Source organism: Oryctolagus cuniculus, chromosome 7 (genome assembly GCF_964237555.1).
Source record: "Oryctolagus cuniculus chromosome 7, mOryCun1.1, whole genome shotgun sequence".
Taxonomy (NCBI): domain Eukaryota; kingdom Metazoa; phylum Chordata; class Mammalia; order Lagomorpha; family Leporidae; genus Oryctolagus; species Oryctolagus cuniculus.
The window spans coordinates 61336578-61356702 of NC_091438.1; the positions used below are offsets into that span (position 1 = coordinate 61336578).

General features: G+C 46.1%; 1 protein-coding gene and 1 long non-coding RNA gene across 4 annotated transcripts; both read right to left on the bottom strand.

Annotated features, from left to right (window-relative positions):
- Nucleotides 1–913: 913 nt before the first annotated feature.
- Nucleotides 914–16738, bottom strand: TMEM167B (transmembrane protein 167B). Of its 3 annotated transcripts, XM_070077933.1 has the most exons (4): nt 16705–16738; nt 6852–7215; nt 3978–4109; nt 914–3377 (listed from the first exon to the last, which is right to left on the bottom strand). In XM_070077933.1, the coding sequence occupies exons 1-4, from the start codon at nt 16721–16723 to the stop codon at nt 3215–3217; spliced, it is 678 nt and encodes a 225-aa protein (XP_069934034.1). In that variant the 5' UTR covers nt 16724–16738; the 3' UTR covers nt 914–3214. The 3 variants fall into 3 exon arrangements, with proteins under 3 accessions (XP_069934034.1, XP_002715857.1, XP_017201508.2); XM_002715811.5 differs by lacking the exon at nt 16705–16738 and having other exon boundaries at nt 6852–7020; XM_017346019.3 differs by lacking the exon at nt 16705–16738 and having other exon boundaries at nt 914–3408; nt 3930–4109; nt 6852–6985.
- Nucleotides 4441–6845, bottom strand: LOC138850586 (uncharacterized). The gene is made up of 2 exons (XR_011390539.1): nt 6094–6845; nt 4441–5085 (listed from the first exon to the last, which is right to left on the bottom strand). It is a non-coding gene; the product is annotated as an uncharacterized lncRNA (long non-coding RNA).
- Nucleotides 16739–20125: the final 3387 nt, after the last annotated feature.

Consider the following 20125-nt stretch of genomic DNA (forward strand, 5'->3'; position numbering starts at 1 on the left):
ATTTTAACAACTCAGCTTCCTTTTCCTTTTAAAAAGTAAGTGTATAGGGGTATAAATCAAAAGATTTTTGGAGATTAGTAGCAAATGGTTCCTAAATTTCTTTTTTTTTTTTAAAGATTTATTTATTTATTTTAAAGTCAGAGTTACACAGAGAAAGGAGAGGCGGAGACAGAGAGAGAGAGGTCTTCCATCCGTTGGTTCACTCCCCAGTTGGCCACAACAGCTAGAGCTGTGCCAGTCCGAAGCCAGGAACATGGAGCTTCTTCCAGCTCTCTCACGCGGGTGCAGGGGCTCAAAGACTTAGGCCATCTTTACTGCTCTCCCAGGCCATAGCAGAGAGCTGGATCGGAAGTAGAGCAGCCGGGACTCGAACCGGCGCCCATATGAGACACCAGCACTGAAGGCAGTGGCTTTACCCACTATGCTACAGCGCTGGCCCCTGGTTCCTAAATTTCTAATTTGTACTTGCACCAGTCCCACCAGGCACCTAGAATAAACAAATAAGGGGGAAATACCCATTACATGCGCAAGGATCCCATTCGATCAAAGACTTTCTAGGTTCCTGGCTAGGTAGCCTGGTAACTTCACACAAATGAAAAAGCTTATGGCTGGTAAAAGTAGACAAGACTTGCATTTTAACAGCAGCGGTTGGCTAAATGCATGGAGGTGGGGGTATGGACTGCTATTTAAGATACCTCAAAATTTATTCATATATGTTAGCTCCTTCAAAGGAGAAAGCTAAGCCACCATAGATCCTCATTTGTGTCACAGTACCAGTGACACTCATAAAGGGATACAGGAATGATCACTTGGTCACTAGTGTGAACCAAGAAGGTATGCTATGGGTAGAACCCAAGGGAGTATCGAACAAAGCTTAATAAACTCAACATGTGACAAATAAAATGGACAAAGATTATAGGGAAAGAAATTTTATTTTCAAGGATCTGTGCAGACAATGGTCAATAAAAAACTGTATTTCAACTATAAAAAGGAGCTGAAGTCATCCCACCCTGGTACACAGGGTTTATGGCGATGCCAGTTTAAGTCTGAAGCAGTATTGCTATCCCACACCTCTACCCCTAAAACACTCCCCCAGAGGAACAACCTCCTGTAATTCTTAGTCAAAAATATTTAAGACACATCAACCAAAATACTGATTTAAAAAAGTTTCTCCTTATCTGCTTACATAAGGAAATGAAATAAGCTGTGTATTGGTTTCTTGCCCTAAATTACCTTCACCTTGTGCACTTTTTGGTACATTCTTTTATGAAAACATCTCAAAAATTTAACAACTCAAGAGTGTAGGTCAAGATGACCCACTCAGGAGACTGTAAAGATTGATCTGAACCAGAACTGCAAATGGAACTAGTTGAAAACATGAAGAAGCTCTAAGCACGAAGCTTAGAAACATTAGCCCTATTAGAAAACAAGTCAGTCATTAAAGCTACAAAATAACATGTGCAAAACATGCTGAACCTGTTTCCAGGGAGGGACATTCCCTTTGGCCAACAGGACCCAAAACCACACCTACAAGGTCTATCTCTTCCTTCCTCTTCCATAAGATATCCTTTCTCTTATGCAAAGATCATCAAAAACGAAAAATGGAAAACATATGAATCATTGAAATTTACCCTGTGTACCAGTTCCTGAAGAGATAACAGCCACAGCTCTTGAGATGATTAGACATGTAGTGTTAACTTCATGGCTTTCCATACTTCTGAAACCCTCAAAGCACTAAACTGCTTAGTTTTAGAAGCTGAACTTCCTAGCAGCTTTTATTCTCCTGGGGGAAGCAGACAAAATTGATTGCCACACAGGAGTCAACCACAGCTACCTTGTCCACAATCAAGTTTCCATGTATTGGACAATTCAACTGGAAGATGTATGTCTAAGCTTCTTAATAAAATTTAACTTTAGACCTTTTTTAAAAAAATAGTCATAAGCATCACAAATCCAGCAGCTGCTCCTTTTGCAGACAGAAGGAAGAGGGTGGAGAAGTCTTCCCTTCAAATGTGGAGTCATCTAAAATGATTTGCTCAGGAGTTGCCATATTCCAAGGAAGAGCCCTTCAGTCTCAATTGCAAAGCTGTTTTCCTTTACTTCAGAAAACCCTCTCGTTTTATTAGTGGGTTCTATGAACTGTCCAAACATGCCAGGAAGTATCAGCAACTTCCTTCATTTGAGTTTCTCCTGTTCTTACAGTAAATGCAATTTCCAGAGACAGCTAAAGACCACTACAATATGAAGGAAATCAACAGAGGGCCAAGAAAAACAATAAACTAAAAATTGGCCTTAAAACCCAGACATTAATTTTGTTTCTTGTATAACAGGGCAAAATTCCCATCTAACAACATCACAATAAATTCTTATACTAGATGAATTTACTAGTATATGAATTGACATACTAGATTTATTTATTCAACAGCAAATATATTAAACAATTATTTCTTCAATAGTTTCTCTTCCCCCTAGTGGTGGCATTTAAAACAGAGTAACAGTATTGAGCACTAAGTAATTTAGAAAATAGAAAAGCCTTTAGGAAATAGGTAATTTTCATACACCATTTAATTGAGTGAAGCCGCCTTTTGGGGATACTGGTGAACAGAAAACGCTTTCTCCTCTAAGTGTCTGCTTCGTGTTTTCATCACAGACAGTTCCTGCATTTTACGTAAGTGCAGATTCTCCTGGCAAAACTCTCAGGCTCCAGCACGCGGCACAGCTCCTTCATCTGCTCTCTCTGCAAGGGCAGCCGTGCTTCTCTCTCATGTTCCCAGATGGGCTTAAGAAAGATAAATTCAAAAGACAAACATCTTATTGGCATTTCATAATTCCTATCGCCCACCCAGCACCCCCTTCCCAATTTGTCAAATCCGAATCTAACAGTGAAAAAGAGTCCAGTCTTGGAAATGAGCTCTCCTTCCGAGAGTCTGAGCACGGCCTACGTCCTTCCCTAACAAGCCTCGGCTTTGCAAAGATCCTGACGAGGTGCTGAAGAACAAAACAGGAGCAGGTTTGTGAGCAGGAGGGATGTAATCTTGCTGCTGAGGGGATGATTTATCGGGTTATCCGCTCACTACTGAGGAAGATTTGCACACAGATCAAAGGAAGCTGGCGGTCCGGAGTCCTCTGGAGCACGAGGAGTTCTCCCCACAAACGGCAGGGGCAGATGCTGTGGTGTCATCCTGGGGACTTTGATGGTTTTAGCTGAACTCTCCTACTCTGCGTCCAGGCCTCTGAGAGGTTCTTCACCCTCGTCCCCTTGGTTGGCAGTTGATGAGGTGGCTACTTTGGAATTCATTTTATAAACAAGACGTAAAAGGCCATTACAACACAGGCGATTGCCACAGCGGCGTGCAGCCTGGTTCCAATCACAGCAGCTGGCAGGGAAAAGCAGAGAATAAGTCACACCTAGGCCTTCACAAAGTCCTCACGGTCAAGTTGGCATCAGCAACTCTCTAGTCACAAACAGACCTACGGTCTCAGAATGCTTTCCAGCACTACCTCTCTGCTCCAGGATCTAAGCAAACATTGTTTATATTTACCCTATTCTGAAACAAGACTCTGGCAGTTAGAATTCCAGATAAAGAGCCCCAAAATGAAAAGTAAAAAAGCATCTGAGTTAATTAATTCAAAACTTAAGCTCCAATGTATTCTTCCCAGAAAAAGCAGAAACATTTTCAGTGGAAAAATATTCTTCCCACTGAAAGGAGGAATTCCAGCCCAGCCTAAAATTGTTTGGTTTATATAATTTTACTCCATAGAGAATGCTAAAATAAACAATTAGGTTTAAATACCAGTAAATTTTCACATTTACCTGTTCTCTTTGGAAAATGAATATTTAACTTTATTGACTCTTAGACTCAATCTTCAGGATTTTCTTCTGAAAGTGAAACAAACTCCCACCCCATTCCACCCTCCCCTTGCTGTACCACACTGTGAGAGACGGCAATCTCCTCTGTGGCCACACATGACCTTACCTTTGTAAAACACACCCCAAACTCCTTTCTTCTCTGACAGCAGCCAGGTTTTGAGACGAGGTACCTTCTTGAAGTAGGCACAAGTACAAACAAAGAGCAAACCGAACACCAGAATCCCATCCAGGGAGTACACTGTTACACAAAGAAGAAAAGCAAGGCTTTGGTGCTGACCTAGTTTGGGACAGGTGATCCTGCCCGAGAACCAAAAGGACTACAGAGTGTGACAACATAATACCAAGTAGATAACCTCCTCTGGTATCACCAGCACCCGACAACAGGGAGCAAAGGTGTCGGGACTAACAAGGTGTCTTTATTATTTCCAAACTGCTTGCGGACACCCCCTTCCCAGCAATCCCACTGCCCCCTTCCCTCCCATTCTAAGAACTAGAAATCCTGGGCAGTGTGCATCAGGCTCCGTGCAATCAGCCTCTCAGGAATCCCTGTAATGGCAACAGGCTGAGAGAAGCCTAAGAAATCCTTGCAGCCTGAGCACAGAGAATTAAGCATGTCCTCATTATAAATCATCTGAAAAAAAAAAAAAAAAGCTAGATATTTAGGCAAGTCTGTCAGATCTGCATCTGTTGGTAAAGAATATAAGGCAAAAAACAAAGCTCAATGGAAATTGCAAGGGCTAGAATTCATGACTACAATTTTGCTATATTATCTTACACTTCATGCATAATACTCTGCTTATAAACCAAACTTCTCCCAGGAAAACAGATTGTTTTTTTAAAAACAAAACAACTGGGGCTTCAAGACAGCGCAAAGCTTCATACTCTTAGTTCTATTTCTTATACGCAGAAACCAAGCTATTTGCTTTACAGGTAAGTACAATGAATTGTTGTTTAACTGCAAAAAAGATATCAGACCACAAAAGGGAGGGAGAACGTCCAAAATTTATCAGCAGCTCCCCTGTGTCAGAATGCTCTCATTTCTTGATTCAGATTACTCCTTCCTCCTGCGTTGTCCCTTAAACTGTACCTAGTGTCCCGAGGCCTGTGATGAAGCTCCAAATGGATACTGGATATGAGCTAGTGTCTACCTACTTACTCCACCAAAACCACCTCATGGGGGGCCTGTGCTGCAGCGTAGCAGGTACAGCTGCCACCTGCAGTGCCAGCATCCCATATTGGCGCCGGTTCTAGTCCCGGCTGCTCCACTTCTGATCCAGCTCTCTGCTATGGCCTGGGAAAGCAGCAGAAGATGGCCCAAGTCCTTGGGCTCCTGCACCCACATGGGAGACTCAAAAGAAGCTCCTAGTTCCTGATTTCGGATCGGCGCAGCTCCAACTGTTGTGGTCATCTGGGGAGTGAACCAGTGGATGGAAGACCTGTTTCTGTCTCTCTGCCTCTGCTTCTCTGTACCTCTGCCTTTCAAATAAATAAATAAATCTTTTAAAAAAAGAAAACTACCAAGATGGCCCAGGTGCTTGGGCCCCTGCACCCACATGGGAGACCTGGAGGAAGCTTCTGGCTCCTTGCTTCAGCCTGGTCTAGCCCCAGCCATTGCAGGCATTTGGAAAGTGAATCAGTGGATGGAAGCTCTCTCTCTCTCTCTCTAACTCTGCCTTTCAATTAAATAAATGAGTAAATCTCTTAAAAAAAAAAAAAAAAAAAAAAGCTTTACTAGGTCCAGTTAATTAAGACATACACCATAGCAGGTTTTCATGAGGACCTAAGCCCTTCTGTGCTCCTCTTTTTCTCCTGTAAGTTTTTGCAGACCACACCAAAATTCACAAGAAGGTGAAACCCGAGTTTCCCTGCCAGCCCTGTGGTCAAGGTACTTTCTTTTTTTTAACATTTATTTATTTGAAAGAGTTACAGAGAGAAGGAGAAGGAGAAGGAGAGAGGGAGAGAGAGAAAGAGAGAAAGAGAGGGAGGGAGAGAGAGGTCTTCCATCCGCTGGTTCACTCCCCAGTAGGCCGAAAGGCCGGAGCTGCGCTGATCCAAACCCAGGAGCTTCTTCCAGGTCTCCCACACGGGTGCAGGGGCCCAAGGACTTGGGCCATCTTCTACTGCTTTCCCAGGCCATAGCAGAGAGCTGGATCAGAAGTGCAGGAGCCAGGACTCGAACCAGTACTCATATGGGATGCCGGCACTGCAGGTGGCAGCTTTACCCGCTTTGCAACAGCGCTGGTCCCCAAGGTGCTTTAGAGAAGAGCCCTCATGTGCCTAAGAGGCTTTCTTCTCCCTTCATATAAAGCTGACCGCAAAGACCCTATCAGCCCTGCTTCCTGGGCTCCCCTGAAATTCGGAAATCATGTCTATTAAGTGTTGGAAGAGCCCTGGAAGTTGAGCAAGATAAACCGGGTGGCAACTGCACCTCGTTCGGAAAAGGCGGTGACTGAATCTATGCCTCACAACAGTAGCCAGGGTCTCCACATGCGGTCACTCCGTCAGGACTTCAGACCAAACAAGAAAAGGCTTCCGGGCGTTTTGTCAAAACAGGAGAACTTCTTTTAGGGCATCTACATTCACACCCACACCCCGCCAAAGTGTGGGACTTGCTGTGCTCCGTGATTTCTTGGTCCTTTCAACGAGCCTGGGAAAAGAACCCTCTCTCTGTCCCGGGGCTAAATCGCACTTCTAAGGGAACTGGCCTCCCCCAGGGCTAGGACGAACTTCTAGGGAAAAAAGAGAAATAATAGCTAAGGGTCGAGGATTAGAAACGCGGGCGCGAGAGGCAGTGGGAGTCCTAGCTGGGCACGCAGAGGAACCCGAGGAAGACAAGAGGGGGCTTTAGGGGCCCCCCAAAAGCCAAGGGGGGCCGGGCTGGGAGGGGGCGGGGAGAACAGCCACGTCAGTCCCGGCCCCGCCCGCCACGTTTCTCCCTTGCCCTTCCCGGCTCTATTCCGCTCAGGTCACCGGCTCTCACCGTTCGTCATGGCGACTGGGCCCAGGCCTGGGTAGGGGGTCCGGGTTCTGCGGCGGCAGCGGCGAAGGCGGGGGAACCCGGCTCCCGCTTGACACTTCCCGATCCGAGCCGCGGCGACGAGAAGGAGTGGTAATACGCAGGCGCAAGGTCCGAGAGGCGAGCACCGAACGCATTCGGGGATGGCTAGCCGATTGCCGAGCTAGGGACCAGAGTGGGTGGTGCTTGCGTACTTCGGGCCGGGCTAAGAGAGGGCTGTCCCGGAGGCTTCCTGCGTGGCCATGGTAACCAAGTCTCTTCCGGGTACCCCAGCCTCCAGCAGAGTTAATGCTGCTTCGTATCTTGGGACTGGTTCGTGTCCTAGTATCTGAGAAAGTCAAGGTTTTAAGCTTTAGCTTGCTTTCTCTCTCTCTCCCTCCGTGTGTGTGTGTGTGTGTGTGTGTGTGTGTGTGTGTGTGTGTAAGCAGCAGCCCACCTGCAGTGGACCAGGGTCCCGAGCCTCCACCTAATTAGAACCGCGACCGCAGAGTTCAAAAAGCAGCCCCTGCCGCCTCCCCTTTTCTCCACCATCGTAGTGTGTGTGGTTGATTCCATTCCGTGCCAAAAGACTTTCAGATGAATTGATTGCTGGCCAAGAAATAAAAGCAAAACTGTCCCATTCCCCCGAAGGATTTGTATGAAAACTGGTAATAAAATCAGGTGCATCTCCAGGAGGAGACATTGGAGAAGCAGGCCGGGCCTCCAAGTAATTGCACATGAGATGGCACACATACGAACTCTGCCACCATCCTACGGCATGCAGCTGAAAATGGCACCACGGGATCGTTGGAAGTGCATTATTGGGAATATTATTTTGCATTTTGTTCCTATGCTCTGCACCAATAGGATGGCACAGTAATGAATATTTGAGGGGTTTTGTTTCAGGGGAAGAAAAAGAGAAGAAACAGCCATTGCTGCTCCCTGGGATTGTCCTTGCCACACAGCTATTCCCTCCTTCGTGGCAGAAATCTAGATAGACTGTGCCTGAACTTTGGACACAAAATGGAGAATTTGATAAAAACAAAACCTCATTGCATATTTCAAATCCTAAAACTCTATATTTTTGGAAAATATTGAGATAATTGCCTGCTTGAATCGATTTTTCTTTTCTTTAAACTACTAGGAGAGTCTCCATTATCTCCTCTATTGAATTCATTCTGGGGTCACCTCAGCCACGATAGCCAGAAATAGGCAGAAAGTACTTCTGGTCACTTTGAGGATGTAACAGAAGACATGATCAGTCTAACAAGAATAGGTGGAGGAGATAAAACAATCTATACATTCCATTTTGTAAACTGAAATCTCTTTTGTGAAAAAGATTTATTTATTTGAAAGGCAGAGGGACAGAGAAAGAAAGGTCTTCCATCCGCAGTACTCCCCAAGTGGCCACAATGGCTGGGACCATGCTGAAGCCAGGAGCCTGGAATTCCATCCCCATCTCCCGTATGGGCAGCAGGGGTAGAAGTACTTGTGTCATCTGCTGCTGCTTTCTCAGGTGCATGAGCAGGGAGTTGGATCAGAAGTAGAGCACATGGGAGTCGAACCAGTGCTCTGAGAGGATACTGGTGTTGCAGGTGGCGCCTTAACCCGCTTTGCCCCAATGCTGAGCCCAAATTGAAATCTTGCATTACACTTGCTAGAGTCTGGAAGTGTGACACTAGGTCCTTGGAGGCAGCAGTTGCAAGATTACAGGACCGGCCCCACTGGTTGTTGAGGACCTGAAGGGCCTCTTCCCCTCTCGGCTTTAGTGCTGGTGGAGGCCTGCTTTGTCACCCAAAAGAAGAAAATCCAGCAAAGCCACCTGTCAGAAGCTGGAGTGGACAGGCAAGCACCGGCACACCGGGTTCTAGTCCTGGTGGGGGCACCGGATTCTGTCCCGGTTGCCCCTCTTCCAGGCCAGCTCTCTGCTGTGGCCAGGGAGTGCAGTGGAGGATGGCCCAAGTGCTTGGGCCCTGCACCCCATGGGAGACCAGGAGAAGCACCTGGCTCCTGCCTTCGGATAGGCGCGGTGCGCGGGCCGCAGCGCGCCGGCCACGTTGGCCATTGGAGGGTGAACCAACGGCAAAGGAAGACCTTTCTCTCTGTCTCTCTCTCTCACTGTCCACTCTGCCTGTCAAAAAATAAATAAAAATAAATAAAAATAAAAAAAAAAGAACTGCGAACAACAATCCCTATTGTTTAGGCCTTTGACGCTTTGATCAGCCATTGTCTCGGATTTCTGCTCCAGGGCTGAGTGAAGGCCCAAAACCATTCTGACCAGGCCTTCAGCAGATTCATGTTCAGTAATTTAGACTCAGTCAGGTAGGTCATCTCCATCTTAAAAAATTCTTTCTTGAATACTATGGAACTGTGCTATCATCACTAACATATTCCTAACTGATTCTCTTCACCCAAGTTTTTCTTCTACCTATATATAGATGCTCCTAAGAGACCTACACCTCCCCCCCCCTTATTTTTAACTCGATCAGGGACCTATTCTGCTCAATGACTTCAACTATACCTCCATACAGAGTTCAGAATTTGAGGTCCCTCCCAAACTCCAGTCCTACATTTAAAAGTTTGCTTAAAGCCAAATCAATTGTCTTGATTTTTCAGTTTCTATGATCATTGTTCCTTTTCCATAAAAGTTTAGAAATTGTAAGTAAGGGGGCCGGTGCTGTACCATAGCGGGTAAAGCTGCCACCTGCAGTGCTTGTCATCCCATATGGGCGCTGGTTTGAGTCCTGGCTGCTTCACTTCTGATCTAGCTCTCTGCTATGGCCTGGGAAAGCAGTAGAAGATGGCCCAATTGCTTGGGCCCCTGCACCCATGTGGAAGACTAGGAAGAAACTCCTGGCTCCTGGTTTCGAATCGGCCCAGCTCTGGCTGTTGCGGCCAATTGGGGAGTGAACCAGCAGATGGAAGACACCTCTCTCTCTCTCTCCTCTCTCTCTCTCTGCCTCTGACTTTCAAATAAATAGATCTTTAAAAATTTTTTTTTGTATGTTGCTTTAAAAAGAGGCAGAGAAATGCAGAAGGAGAGAGAGATGCTATTCACTTTTACTCTCAAATGCCTGTAGTGACCCAGGCTGGGAGCCAAAGCCAGGACTTGAGAACTCAATCCCTGTCTCCCACATGAGTGGCAGGAGCCCAATTACTGAGTCATCACCGCTGCCTCCCAGGATCTGCATTAGCAGGAAGTGGGAGTCAGGAGGAGCCTGAACTAGAGAACCCAGGCACCCTAGGAGACATGGGCACCGTTTTATTTATTTATTTATTTTAGTTGTTTAAGATTTATTTATTTATTTATTTGACAGGTAAAGTTACAGAGAGGCACAGACAGAGAGAGAGAAGTCTTCCATCCACTGGTTTACTCCCTAAATGGCCAGAGCTGGGCCCATCCAAAGCCAGGAGCCTGGAGCTTCTTCTGGGTCTCCCACACAGGTGCAGGGGTCCAAGGACTTCGGCCATCTTGCACTGCTTTCCCAGGCTACAGCAGAGAGCTGGATCAGAAGTGGAGCAGCTGGGACATGAGCCAGCACCCACACAGTACAGGGGCCCAAGGACTTGGGCCATCTTCCACTGCTTTCCCAGGCTACAGCAGAGAGCTGGATCAGAAGTGGAACAGCTGGGACATGAACTGGCACCGCAGGCAGAGACTAACCTACTAGGCCACAGTGCCAGACCCAGGACATGGGCATCTTAATTTAATCTTAACCCCTAGGCCAAATGCCCACTCCAATAAATAATTTCTGAACCAAATTATTTTATCAGGTATCTTTTACTCTGCTCAAAATTTGTGTTTTTTTGTTTGTTTTTTTTCAAGTGTCTTCCTATTATTTTTTTTAAAGATTTATTTATTTATTTGAAAGGCAGAGTTATAGAGTTATAGAGAGTCAGAGAGAGAGAGAGAGAGAGAGAGAGAGAAAGAGAGGTCTTCCATCTGCTGGTTCACTCCCCAGATGACTGCAATGGCTGGAGCTGCACCGATCCAAAGCCAGGAGCCAGGAGCTTCTTCCGGGTCTCCCACACAAGTGCAGGGGCCCAAGGACTTGGGTCATCTTCTACTGCTTTCCCAGGCCATAGCAGAGAGCTGGATCAGAAGTGGAGCAGCCAGGACTCAAACTGGCGCCCATATGGGATGCCAGCACTGCAGTCGGCTGCTTTACCTGCTATGCCACAGTGCCGATCCCCTACTATTTTTTACAGTCTTAAATTTGTTTCCTTCCAAGGCAGGTGCTGTGGCATAGAAGGTTAAACCTCTGCCTGCAGTGCTGGCATCCCATGAGTGCGGATTCGAGTCTCAGCTGCTCCACTTCTGATCTACCTTCCTGCAAATGAACTTGGGAAGGCAGTGGAAGATGGCCCAAGTACTTGGGTCCTTGCACCCACATGGGAGACCCAGAATAAGTTCTAGCTTCAGCCTGGCCCAGCTGCTGCCACTGTGGCCATTTGGTGAGTGAACCAGCAGGTGAAGATATTCTTTTTGTCTTTCTCCTCTCTATGTATTTCTGGCTTTCAAATAAATAAATAAATCTTTGACAAAAATTGTTTCCTTCTTTTTTCCTATCCTAGTGCCTGGAGTCAAGTTCTGCCTCTGCTTCTGATCCAGTTTCCTGCTAATGTGCATCCTGAGAGGCAGCAGACAATGGCTCAAGTACTGGGGTCTCTGCCACTCATGTGGGAGACTCAGCTTTGGCCTGGCTCAGCCCCAGCTATTACAGGTATTTGAGAAGTGAACTGCAGATGGAAGATCGATCTCTCTCTCTCTCTCTCTCTCTGTCATTTTGCCTTTCAAATAAATAAAAACAAGTTAAGTAAAAACTTTAAAAAATGTTCAGTTTTTGGACTGGTGGTGTGGCCTAGTAGGCTAAGCCTCTGCCTGCAGTGCCAGCATCCCATATGGGTGCCGATTCATGTCCCAGCTGTTCCTCTTCTGATCCAGCTCTCTGCTATGATCTGCGAAAGCACTGTTTAGGCCCATGCACCTACATGGGAGACCTGGAAGAAGCTCCTGGCTCCTAGCTTTGAATTGGTCCAGCTCTGGCTGTTGCGGCCATTTGGGGGTGAACCAGTGGATGGAAGACTTTTCTCTCTGCCTCTCCCTCTCTCTCTAGCTCTCAAATAAGTAAATAAAACCTTTAAAAAAAGCAATTGACATTTTCTAAAAAAAAAAGTTCAGTTTTCTCCTCTGTAAAACTGGGCTATAAAGGTACGGTTGTTGGAGGATTAAGTGAATTATAATTTATAACAGTGTCTGGTCTGAAATAAGTACTCCATAAATGTTACCTGTTATTGTCAGGTAGGAAGTTAGAAACTAGCCTGTGTGTGTGAGAGGAGAACAAAGCATCTGCAGAAACTCACCCTGGAAGCAACCCAGAATTTTACAAGTCAAAGTCCTGCCTGTACCCTTTAACTTTACACATGGTTTCAGTACTCCCCCCCCCCCGCCCCCAGGAAAGCTCCCCAGGAGAATCCTCTCTCCTCAGCACCAAATGGGTCACCTGGCCTGGTAACACTGGGCAATAAAACCATTATGCCCTTCTTCCCATAGCACTGAGTAGTGAACCCTTGGGAGGAATTTCACCTGATTCATACTCAGCAACCCTCTGTCCTGGAGTAGGAAGAGGAGGGGAAGGAGAAACAGCTGGAAGAACTGAACCCCTTTCCCTTATAAGTCCCGGTCTGGATACAGATTGTGCACTCAGCACTCAGCTCTCTGCTGAGCTTCCCGCCTGGCCTGCCAGATGTATGCTCTCCATTTAACCATGTAACCATGCTTTCCGCAGTCTGAGGACTGGGCACTGTCACTTTGATTCTGTCCCATTCATTCTGATGGATGCCCTATACCCATTAAACCTTGCTACCTTGCTTACCACTGTTCTCTGTCTCCCATCTGAATTCTCTCTTGGGCAAAGACAGGAACCTACCCCACCTACCCCCCCCCCCCATCTCTGGTAATGTTACTACTGTGTTGCTGTTGTTCATTTATTTCAAAGGTGTTTACCAGAGTCTACTATTGTGCTGGCTACTTTGTTAGAATTTGCAGGAATAGAGGCAAAAATAAGCCCTTGCCCTCAGAGAACAAATACAAGATAAATGAATAAACACATTTTAACAAAAGGGGGGCCGAAGCTATGGCACAGCGGGTTAAAGCCCTGGCCTGAAACGCAGGCATCCCATATGGGCACCGGTTCTAGTCCCAGCTGCTCCACTTCCAATCCAGCTCTCTGCTATGGCCTGAGAAAGCAGTAGAAGATGGCCCAAGTCCTTGGGCCCCTGCACCTGCGTGGAAGACCTGAAAGAAGCTCCTGGCTCCTGGCTTCAGATCAGCACAGTCCAGCTGTTGTGGCCATCTGGGGAGTGAACCAGTGGATGGAAGACCTCTTTCTCTGTCTCTACCTTTCTCTGTAATTCTTTCAAATAAATAAAATAAATCTTTAAAATATAAAAAAAACAACAACAAAGTATGGGCCTTGTGTATTTAAAGACATCGTTTTGATTTCCACAGCTTTTTTGCAGAATATATATATATATATATTTTTTAATGCGCCATCTTCAGGCTCAAAATAAAGGCACATGGGTGAGATCATGCAGCTAGTTAGGATCCAAAGCCAGATCTGCTCCACTTCAAAGCTGCCTTCCCATTGTTAGCACCCTGCCTCCAATTACAATGCTCTCCCCTGATAGGGATCTTGGATGACTTTGTCCCAAGCATAACTGTTTCTGTCACCCTGGAAAGCACCCACCTCCTGCAGTCACATCTCACAGCAGCCCACAGTCTGGGGCATTGGCTCTCACAGCCCAAGTGCAAGGAATAAATACAGCCCCCGTGGGCTGGGGATTCTCAATTCTGACAGTCTTACACAGCAGAATCGGGAGTTGTTGCCAAAAGCCTGTCAGTCAAGAACAGTGGCCTGTTTGTGAGGGCTGTTTGCGGTCATTGTGGTAAACACTAATCAGTTTTGGGGAGCATGACTGTGGCATAATGGTTTAACCAAAGAGTGAGTTCAGTCCTGAAGGCACAGCTTGCAACAATACCTTCATTTGAATTACAACATATTTGAAAAGGGATGTCAAACAGGCACTAATTTATGCTACAAATATTTGTTCCAGGGACTTCTCAGTCTAAGGAATGTGCAAGCCTTTGGGAACTCAAAGATGAATGAGAAACAGACTCTCTTAATACATTTGAGCTTTGGAAGAAAGGGGTAAGCTGTGCATATAAATATGGTAGAAAGTGAGAAACGTCAAAGGAAAATGAAGGCTGAGGACTGTGAGAGTATAAAGGAGAAACGGTTCAGCCTCAGAGCTGGGAAGGCTTTGTGTGGAGCAGGATTTTAGCTGGACCTAAAGGGCACATAGCATTTCTTTTTTTTTTTTTTTTTTTTTTTTTATCTTTTATTTAATGAATATAAATTTCCAAAGTCACATAGCATTTCAATAGACAGAAAGGGGAAGTATTCCAATGGGGCACGAACGGAGCAATCCGAAGCCTGGAGAGGGCACATACTGAGGTTTGAAACTCAGTCTCTGAAGAGCAGATTTAAGACTGTTCACACTCTAATTCCAGCTTCATTCCAACCGCATTTCCTGAATGTCCATTCAACATACTTGTGCTTCAGCAATCCATCCAGAACACCTTGGAGAAACACACCGTGGCATTCTACTCACCACACTGCAATATTTTTTCAGTTAGTATTTTGGATCTCAGAGAGCTGAACTGTTCACACTTCACAGTGCATGGCATGTAACTTTAAATGGGCTTTCTTTTCAAAGTCCTTTGCTTTTTACTTATGCCCTTTATCCATATTCCCATTCCTCCTACACTACAACTTTTCTAATACATGTAATGTGTCTGCTTTTTTTTTTTTTTAAAAAAGATTTATTTATTTATTTGAGAGTCAGAGTTACACAGAGAGAGAAGGAGAAGCAGAGAGAGAGAGAGAAGTCTTCCATCCGCTGATTCACTCCCCAACTGGCTGCTCTGAAGCCAGGAGCCAGGAGTTTCTTCCAGGTTCCTATGCGGGTGCAGGGGCCCAAGAATTTGGGCCATCTTCTACTGTTTTCCCAGGCCATAGCAGAAAGGTAGATCAGAAGTGGAGCAGCCCAGTCTCGAGCCAGCATCCATATGGGATGCTGGCGCTTCAGGCCAGGGTGTTAACCCACTGCTCCACAGTGGCCCCTGCTTTTTTTTATTAAAAAAATTATTTTTTATTTGAAAGGCAGAGTCACAGAGATAGGAAGAGAGAGAGAGAGCGAGAGAGAATCTTCCATTTGCTGCTTCACTCCCCCAAATGACTGCAACAAGAGCCAAGACCCCTACATGGGTGGCCAGAACACAAGCACTTGAGCCATTGTCTGAGGCTTCCTAGGAGCACTGGCAGAGAGCTGAATCTGAAATGGTATAGCTGGGATTCGAACCAACACACTGCTATGAAATGCGGGCATCTCAAAACAGCAGCTCAACCTGATGCACCATGATACCTGCCCCAGTCTATGCTTTCTCATGTTCCTATAAAATACATGGTTTTGTGTGTATTTTTAAATAATTTATTATTTTAATTTGAGAGGCAGGTAAAGAGAAAAAGAGCCCCCATCTGCTTATTCATTCCACATATGCCTGCAATGTGAGGTCAGGAGCTAGGAATTCAATTCAGGTCTAGCAAGTCAGTGACAAGGAACCAGCTATGTGAGCCATCATTTGCTGCCTCCCAGGTGCATCCCAGCCACCTTGATCTGGAATGTGGGTGTAACCACTAGGCAAAATCCTGCCTATTGGTGTGTATTTTTCATTCACATATATGATATTGTGTTACAGATTACACTCTGGTTTTTACTCTTTTATCCTAATTCTGTTTTTAAGCCCTGCCCAAACTGCTAGTCTACTGCATCTGGTTGTTGGATAACACTCCTTGGTGTACATACAGCACATTTAGCCTATCTATTCCCCTGATAACAGGAACTGTGGATTTATGCCTGATCACTTGGGTAAGGGTGTGTTTTGTTACTGCTTTACATAGCAGTTCTCAACTCTATCAGACTCAACAATATCCCTTGAATAACAAATATAATATCTCCTTCATTCTTCTGAAATGAAATTCACAGACACTGTAACTGTGGTGGGCAGCCTCTGAGCCCCTGAACAAAGCACATACCGCTTCAAAATATGCCAAATTGGCATACTGATTATTTCAAGATGAAATCACTTGAAAACCTGTAACTTCAGAAAGAATCATTTTGCCTGTCTTTTCCTATACACAGTAAGCCATAAAGATTCCATTGGGAGGGATGTCCTTCCCCTACTAAGGTCAGAAGATAGTGGTTATCTTAGAGACTGGTAATTGAGGCACCAATCAGCAAACTCTCTGGGGGCCTGCCCTGTGGCATAGCGAGTAAAGCCACCACCTGCAAAGCTGGCATCCCATACGGACACTGGTTCAAGTCCCAGCTGCTCCACTTCCTATCCAGTTCTGTGCTATGGCTTGGGAAAGCAGTAGAGGATGGCCCAAGTCCTTGGGCCCCTGCACCCATGTGGGAGACCCGGAAGAATTTCCTGGCTCCTGGCTTTGGATCAGCACAGCTCTGGCCTTTGTGGCCAGTTGGAGAGTGAACCAATGGATGGAAGACCTCTCTGTTTCTGTCTCTGTCTCTGTCTCTGTCTTGGTCTCGGTCTCTGTCTCTGCCTCTTTGTAACTCTGCCTTTCAAATAAAGAAATAAATCTTAAAAAAAAAAAAAAAAAACCCAAAACTCTCTAAAGTGCTCCTTATCTTCCATTAACTTCCACACCTGCCTCTCCCTGGACATCTCTTAGTAATATCCTTAGAATTTACTCACCTTGTCCAGAGAGATCCATTTCTCCTGTTATCCCTTCATGAATTTCTTGTTCTTTGTCTTGAAAGTATGAAAAAGAGGCCAGTGCTGTGGTGTAGCAGGTAGAGCTGCCGCCTGCAGCACCAGCATCACATATGGGCATCAGATAGAGTTCTGGGTGCTCTGCTTCCAACCCAGCTCCCTGCTAATGCACCTGGGAAAGCACCCAAAGATGGCCCAAGTCCTTAGACCACTGCACCCACATGAAGTTCCTGGCTTCAGTTTGGCCCAGCTCAGGCCACTATGGCCATTTGGGAAGTGAACCAGCCAATGGAAGTTCTCTCTCTCCTGGGCTGATCCAAAGCCAGGAGCCACGAGCTTCTTCCAGGTCTCCTATGTGGGTGCAGGAGCCCAAGGACTTGGGCCATCCTCTACTTCTTTCCCAGACCATAGCAGAGAGCTGGATTGGAAGTGGTACAGCCAGGACTTGAACTGGCACCCATATGGGATGCCAGCACTGCAGGCGGAGGCTTTACCTGCTGTGCCACAGCGCTGAGTTCCAGCTTTGGCTTCTGATACCGGCTTCCTACAGATCCTGGGAGGCGGTGACAATGGCTCAAATAATTGAGTTCCTGCCACCCATGTGGGAGATCTGGGTTGAAGCAGCAGATGGGAGCTTGCTCTCTGCCTGCCTCTTAAAAACAAGCAAAACAGGAAGGGCAGGTGGAGGGGTTCTTTCTCTCCATACCTTCATCCATACCTTCAATAACCTCTCCTCGTCATATTAATTTTCTTATTTTCTTTCTTTCTTTCTTTTCTTTTTTTTTTTTTTTTTGTTGACATAGTTAGACAGTGAGAGAGACAGAGAGAAAGGTCTCCCATGCGGGTGCAGGACCCAAGCACTTGGGCCAACCTCTACTGCCTTCCCAGGCCACAGCAGAGAGCAGGACTGGAAGAGGAGCAACCGGGACAGAATCCGGCGCCCCAATCAGGACTAGAACCCGGGGATTAGCCAAGTGAGCCGCGGCGCTGGCCTTTCTCTTTTTAAGATTCATAAACTTACCTGAAAGGCAGAATTACAGAGAGAGAGAGAGAGAGAAAGAGAGAGAGAAAAGCTTCCATCCACTGGTTCATTCTCCAAGTAGCTGTAACAGCCACTTGCTAGGTCAGGCCAAAGCCAGGAGCCAGGAACTCCAACTGGTCTCCCACATGAGTGGCAGGGCTCAGGCACTTTGGCCATCTTCCACTGCTTTCCCAGAGAGCTGGATTTGAAGTGGAGTAACTGGGACTCAAACTAGTGCTCCAATGTGGGATGCCACATTGCAGGTGATGGGTTAACCTGTTGTGCCACAATGCCGGCCCCCAAGCCACTAGGTTTTGGGGTAATTTGTTGCACAGTAATAACTGATTACCTATCTACCCACATAATTAAGAACATATACAGGGGCTGGTGCTGCAGCGAAACGGGTTAAGCCACTGCATGCAGTGCGGGCATCTCATATGGGTGCTGCTCTACTTCCCATCTAGCTCCCTTCTAGTGTGCCTGGGAAAGCAGTGGAAGATGGCCCAAATGCTTCGGCCCCTGCATCCACATAGGAAACTCAGAATAAGCTCCTGGTTCCTGGCTTTGGAGTGAACCAACAGATGGAAAATCTCTCTATCTCTCCTCTTTTTCTCTGTGACTCGGATTTTCAAATAAATAAATAAATAAATAAATCTTTTTTTTTTTTCTTTTAAAGGTAGGGCTAGAGAAAGAGAGAGAGACAAAGTGCTGGTTCACCCTCTAAATAGCCACAACAACCAGAGCTGAGTCATTCTGAGGCCATGAGCCAGGAGCTTCTTCTGGGTCTCCCACACCGGTGCAGGACCCAAACACTTGGGCCCTACGTCATTGCCTTTCCAAGCTGTAAGCAGAGAGCTGGATTGGAAAAGGAGCAGCTGGACATGAACCAGCGCCCATATGGGATTCTGGTGCCACAGACGGAGGCTTAGCCTACTGGCTAAGTGCCTGCCCAATCAAATTAAATCTTAAAAAAAAAAAAAAAATACAAGGTTGGTTCTGGTGCTGTGGCATAGTGGGTAAAGTTACCTCCTTGCAGTGCAGGCATCTCATATAGGCTCCCAGTTGCTGCACTTCCGAACCAACTCCTTGCTAATGTGCCTGGGAAAACAGCAGATGGCCCAAGTGCTTGGGCCCCTGCACCCATTTGGGAGATCCAGAAGCAGCTCCTGGCTCCTGGCTTCAGATTGGCTCAGCTCCTGCCATTGCGGCCATTTGGGGAAACCTCTCTCTCTCTTTCTCTGCCTTTCAAATAAATAAATAAATCTTTAAAAAATACAATGTGGCAAAATGCTGAAAATTGTTAAATCCTGAAACTAAAATGAGAACTTATCAAAAAATGCCCAAATAAGAAATAAATATAAAAGAATCTATTAATATGTTTTTTTTATTTTTTTTATTTTATTTATTTATTTTTTTGACAGGCAGAGTGGACAGTGAGAGAGAGAGACAGAGAGAAAGGTCTTCCTTTGCCGTTGGTTCACCCTCCAATGGCCGCCGCGGCCGGCGCGCTGCGACCGGCGCACCGCACCGGTCCGATGGCAGGAGCCAGGAGCCAGGTGCTTTTCCTGGTCTCCCATGGGGTGCAGGGCCCAAGCACCTGGGCCATCCTCCACTGCACTCCCTGGCCACAGCAGAGAGCTGGCCTGGAAGAGGGGCAACCGGGACAGAATCCGGCGCCCCGACCGGGACTAGAACCCGGTGTGCCGGCGCCGCAAGGCGGAGGATTAGCCTAGTGAGCCGCGGCGCCGGCCTATTAATATGTTTTTAACACGTAAATTCTCAGGCATGACAACACAGGAGGTATAATAACAATGTGGTTGCTTGTACCTAGATGTAAATTTACCTCGAATGTAGGAACTACAAATGTAGGCAGATTCCAGGTGAGCACTATTTAAATTACAAGCGATATTGCCTTTGGTGGCAGTATTTCCTCTTAATAAGTTCCAAACAAAGCAAAATGCAACAGATCACCAATTTTGAAGAAGTAACAGTCACAGGAAATCCAATGTTCATTAAAAGCATGGGAAAAATAGTTTATATAAAATAATATTTTCAGTCATTGAATGTTCAGCAGGACATAGAGAAATCGTGTGTATTATTGGACTTTTTTATCGTGTGGCATCATCCCTTAGGTTGCAGGATATTTTATGTCAACTCCAGCCTCTTACTGCGTGTTCTCATTGTTAAAACCCAAATTCTTCTCCAGAAAATTTTAAATCGTCTCTAAGGATAGCGCCCCCTTGAGAACTAGTAGTGAAATATAGTACCCCACAATAATTAACAAAGTGCTTGGGATCAATAGTGCAGGCGTAACTCATTGCACTTTAAAATACACCCCTCAGAGCAAGACCGCGGGATCGCCCTCCTACGCTCCAGGTCAGG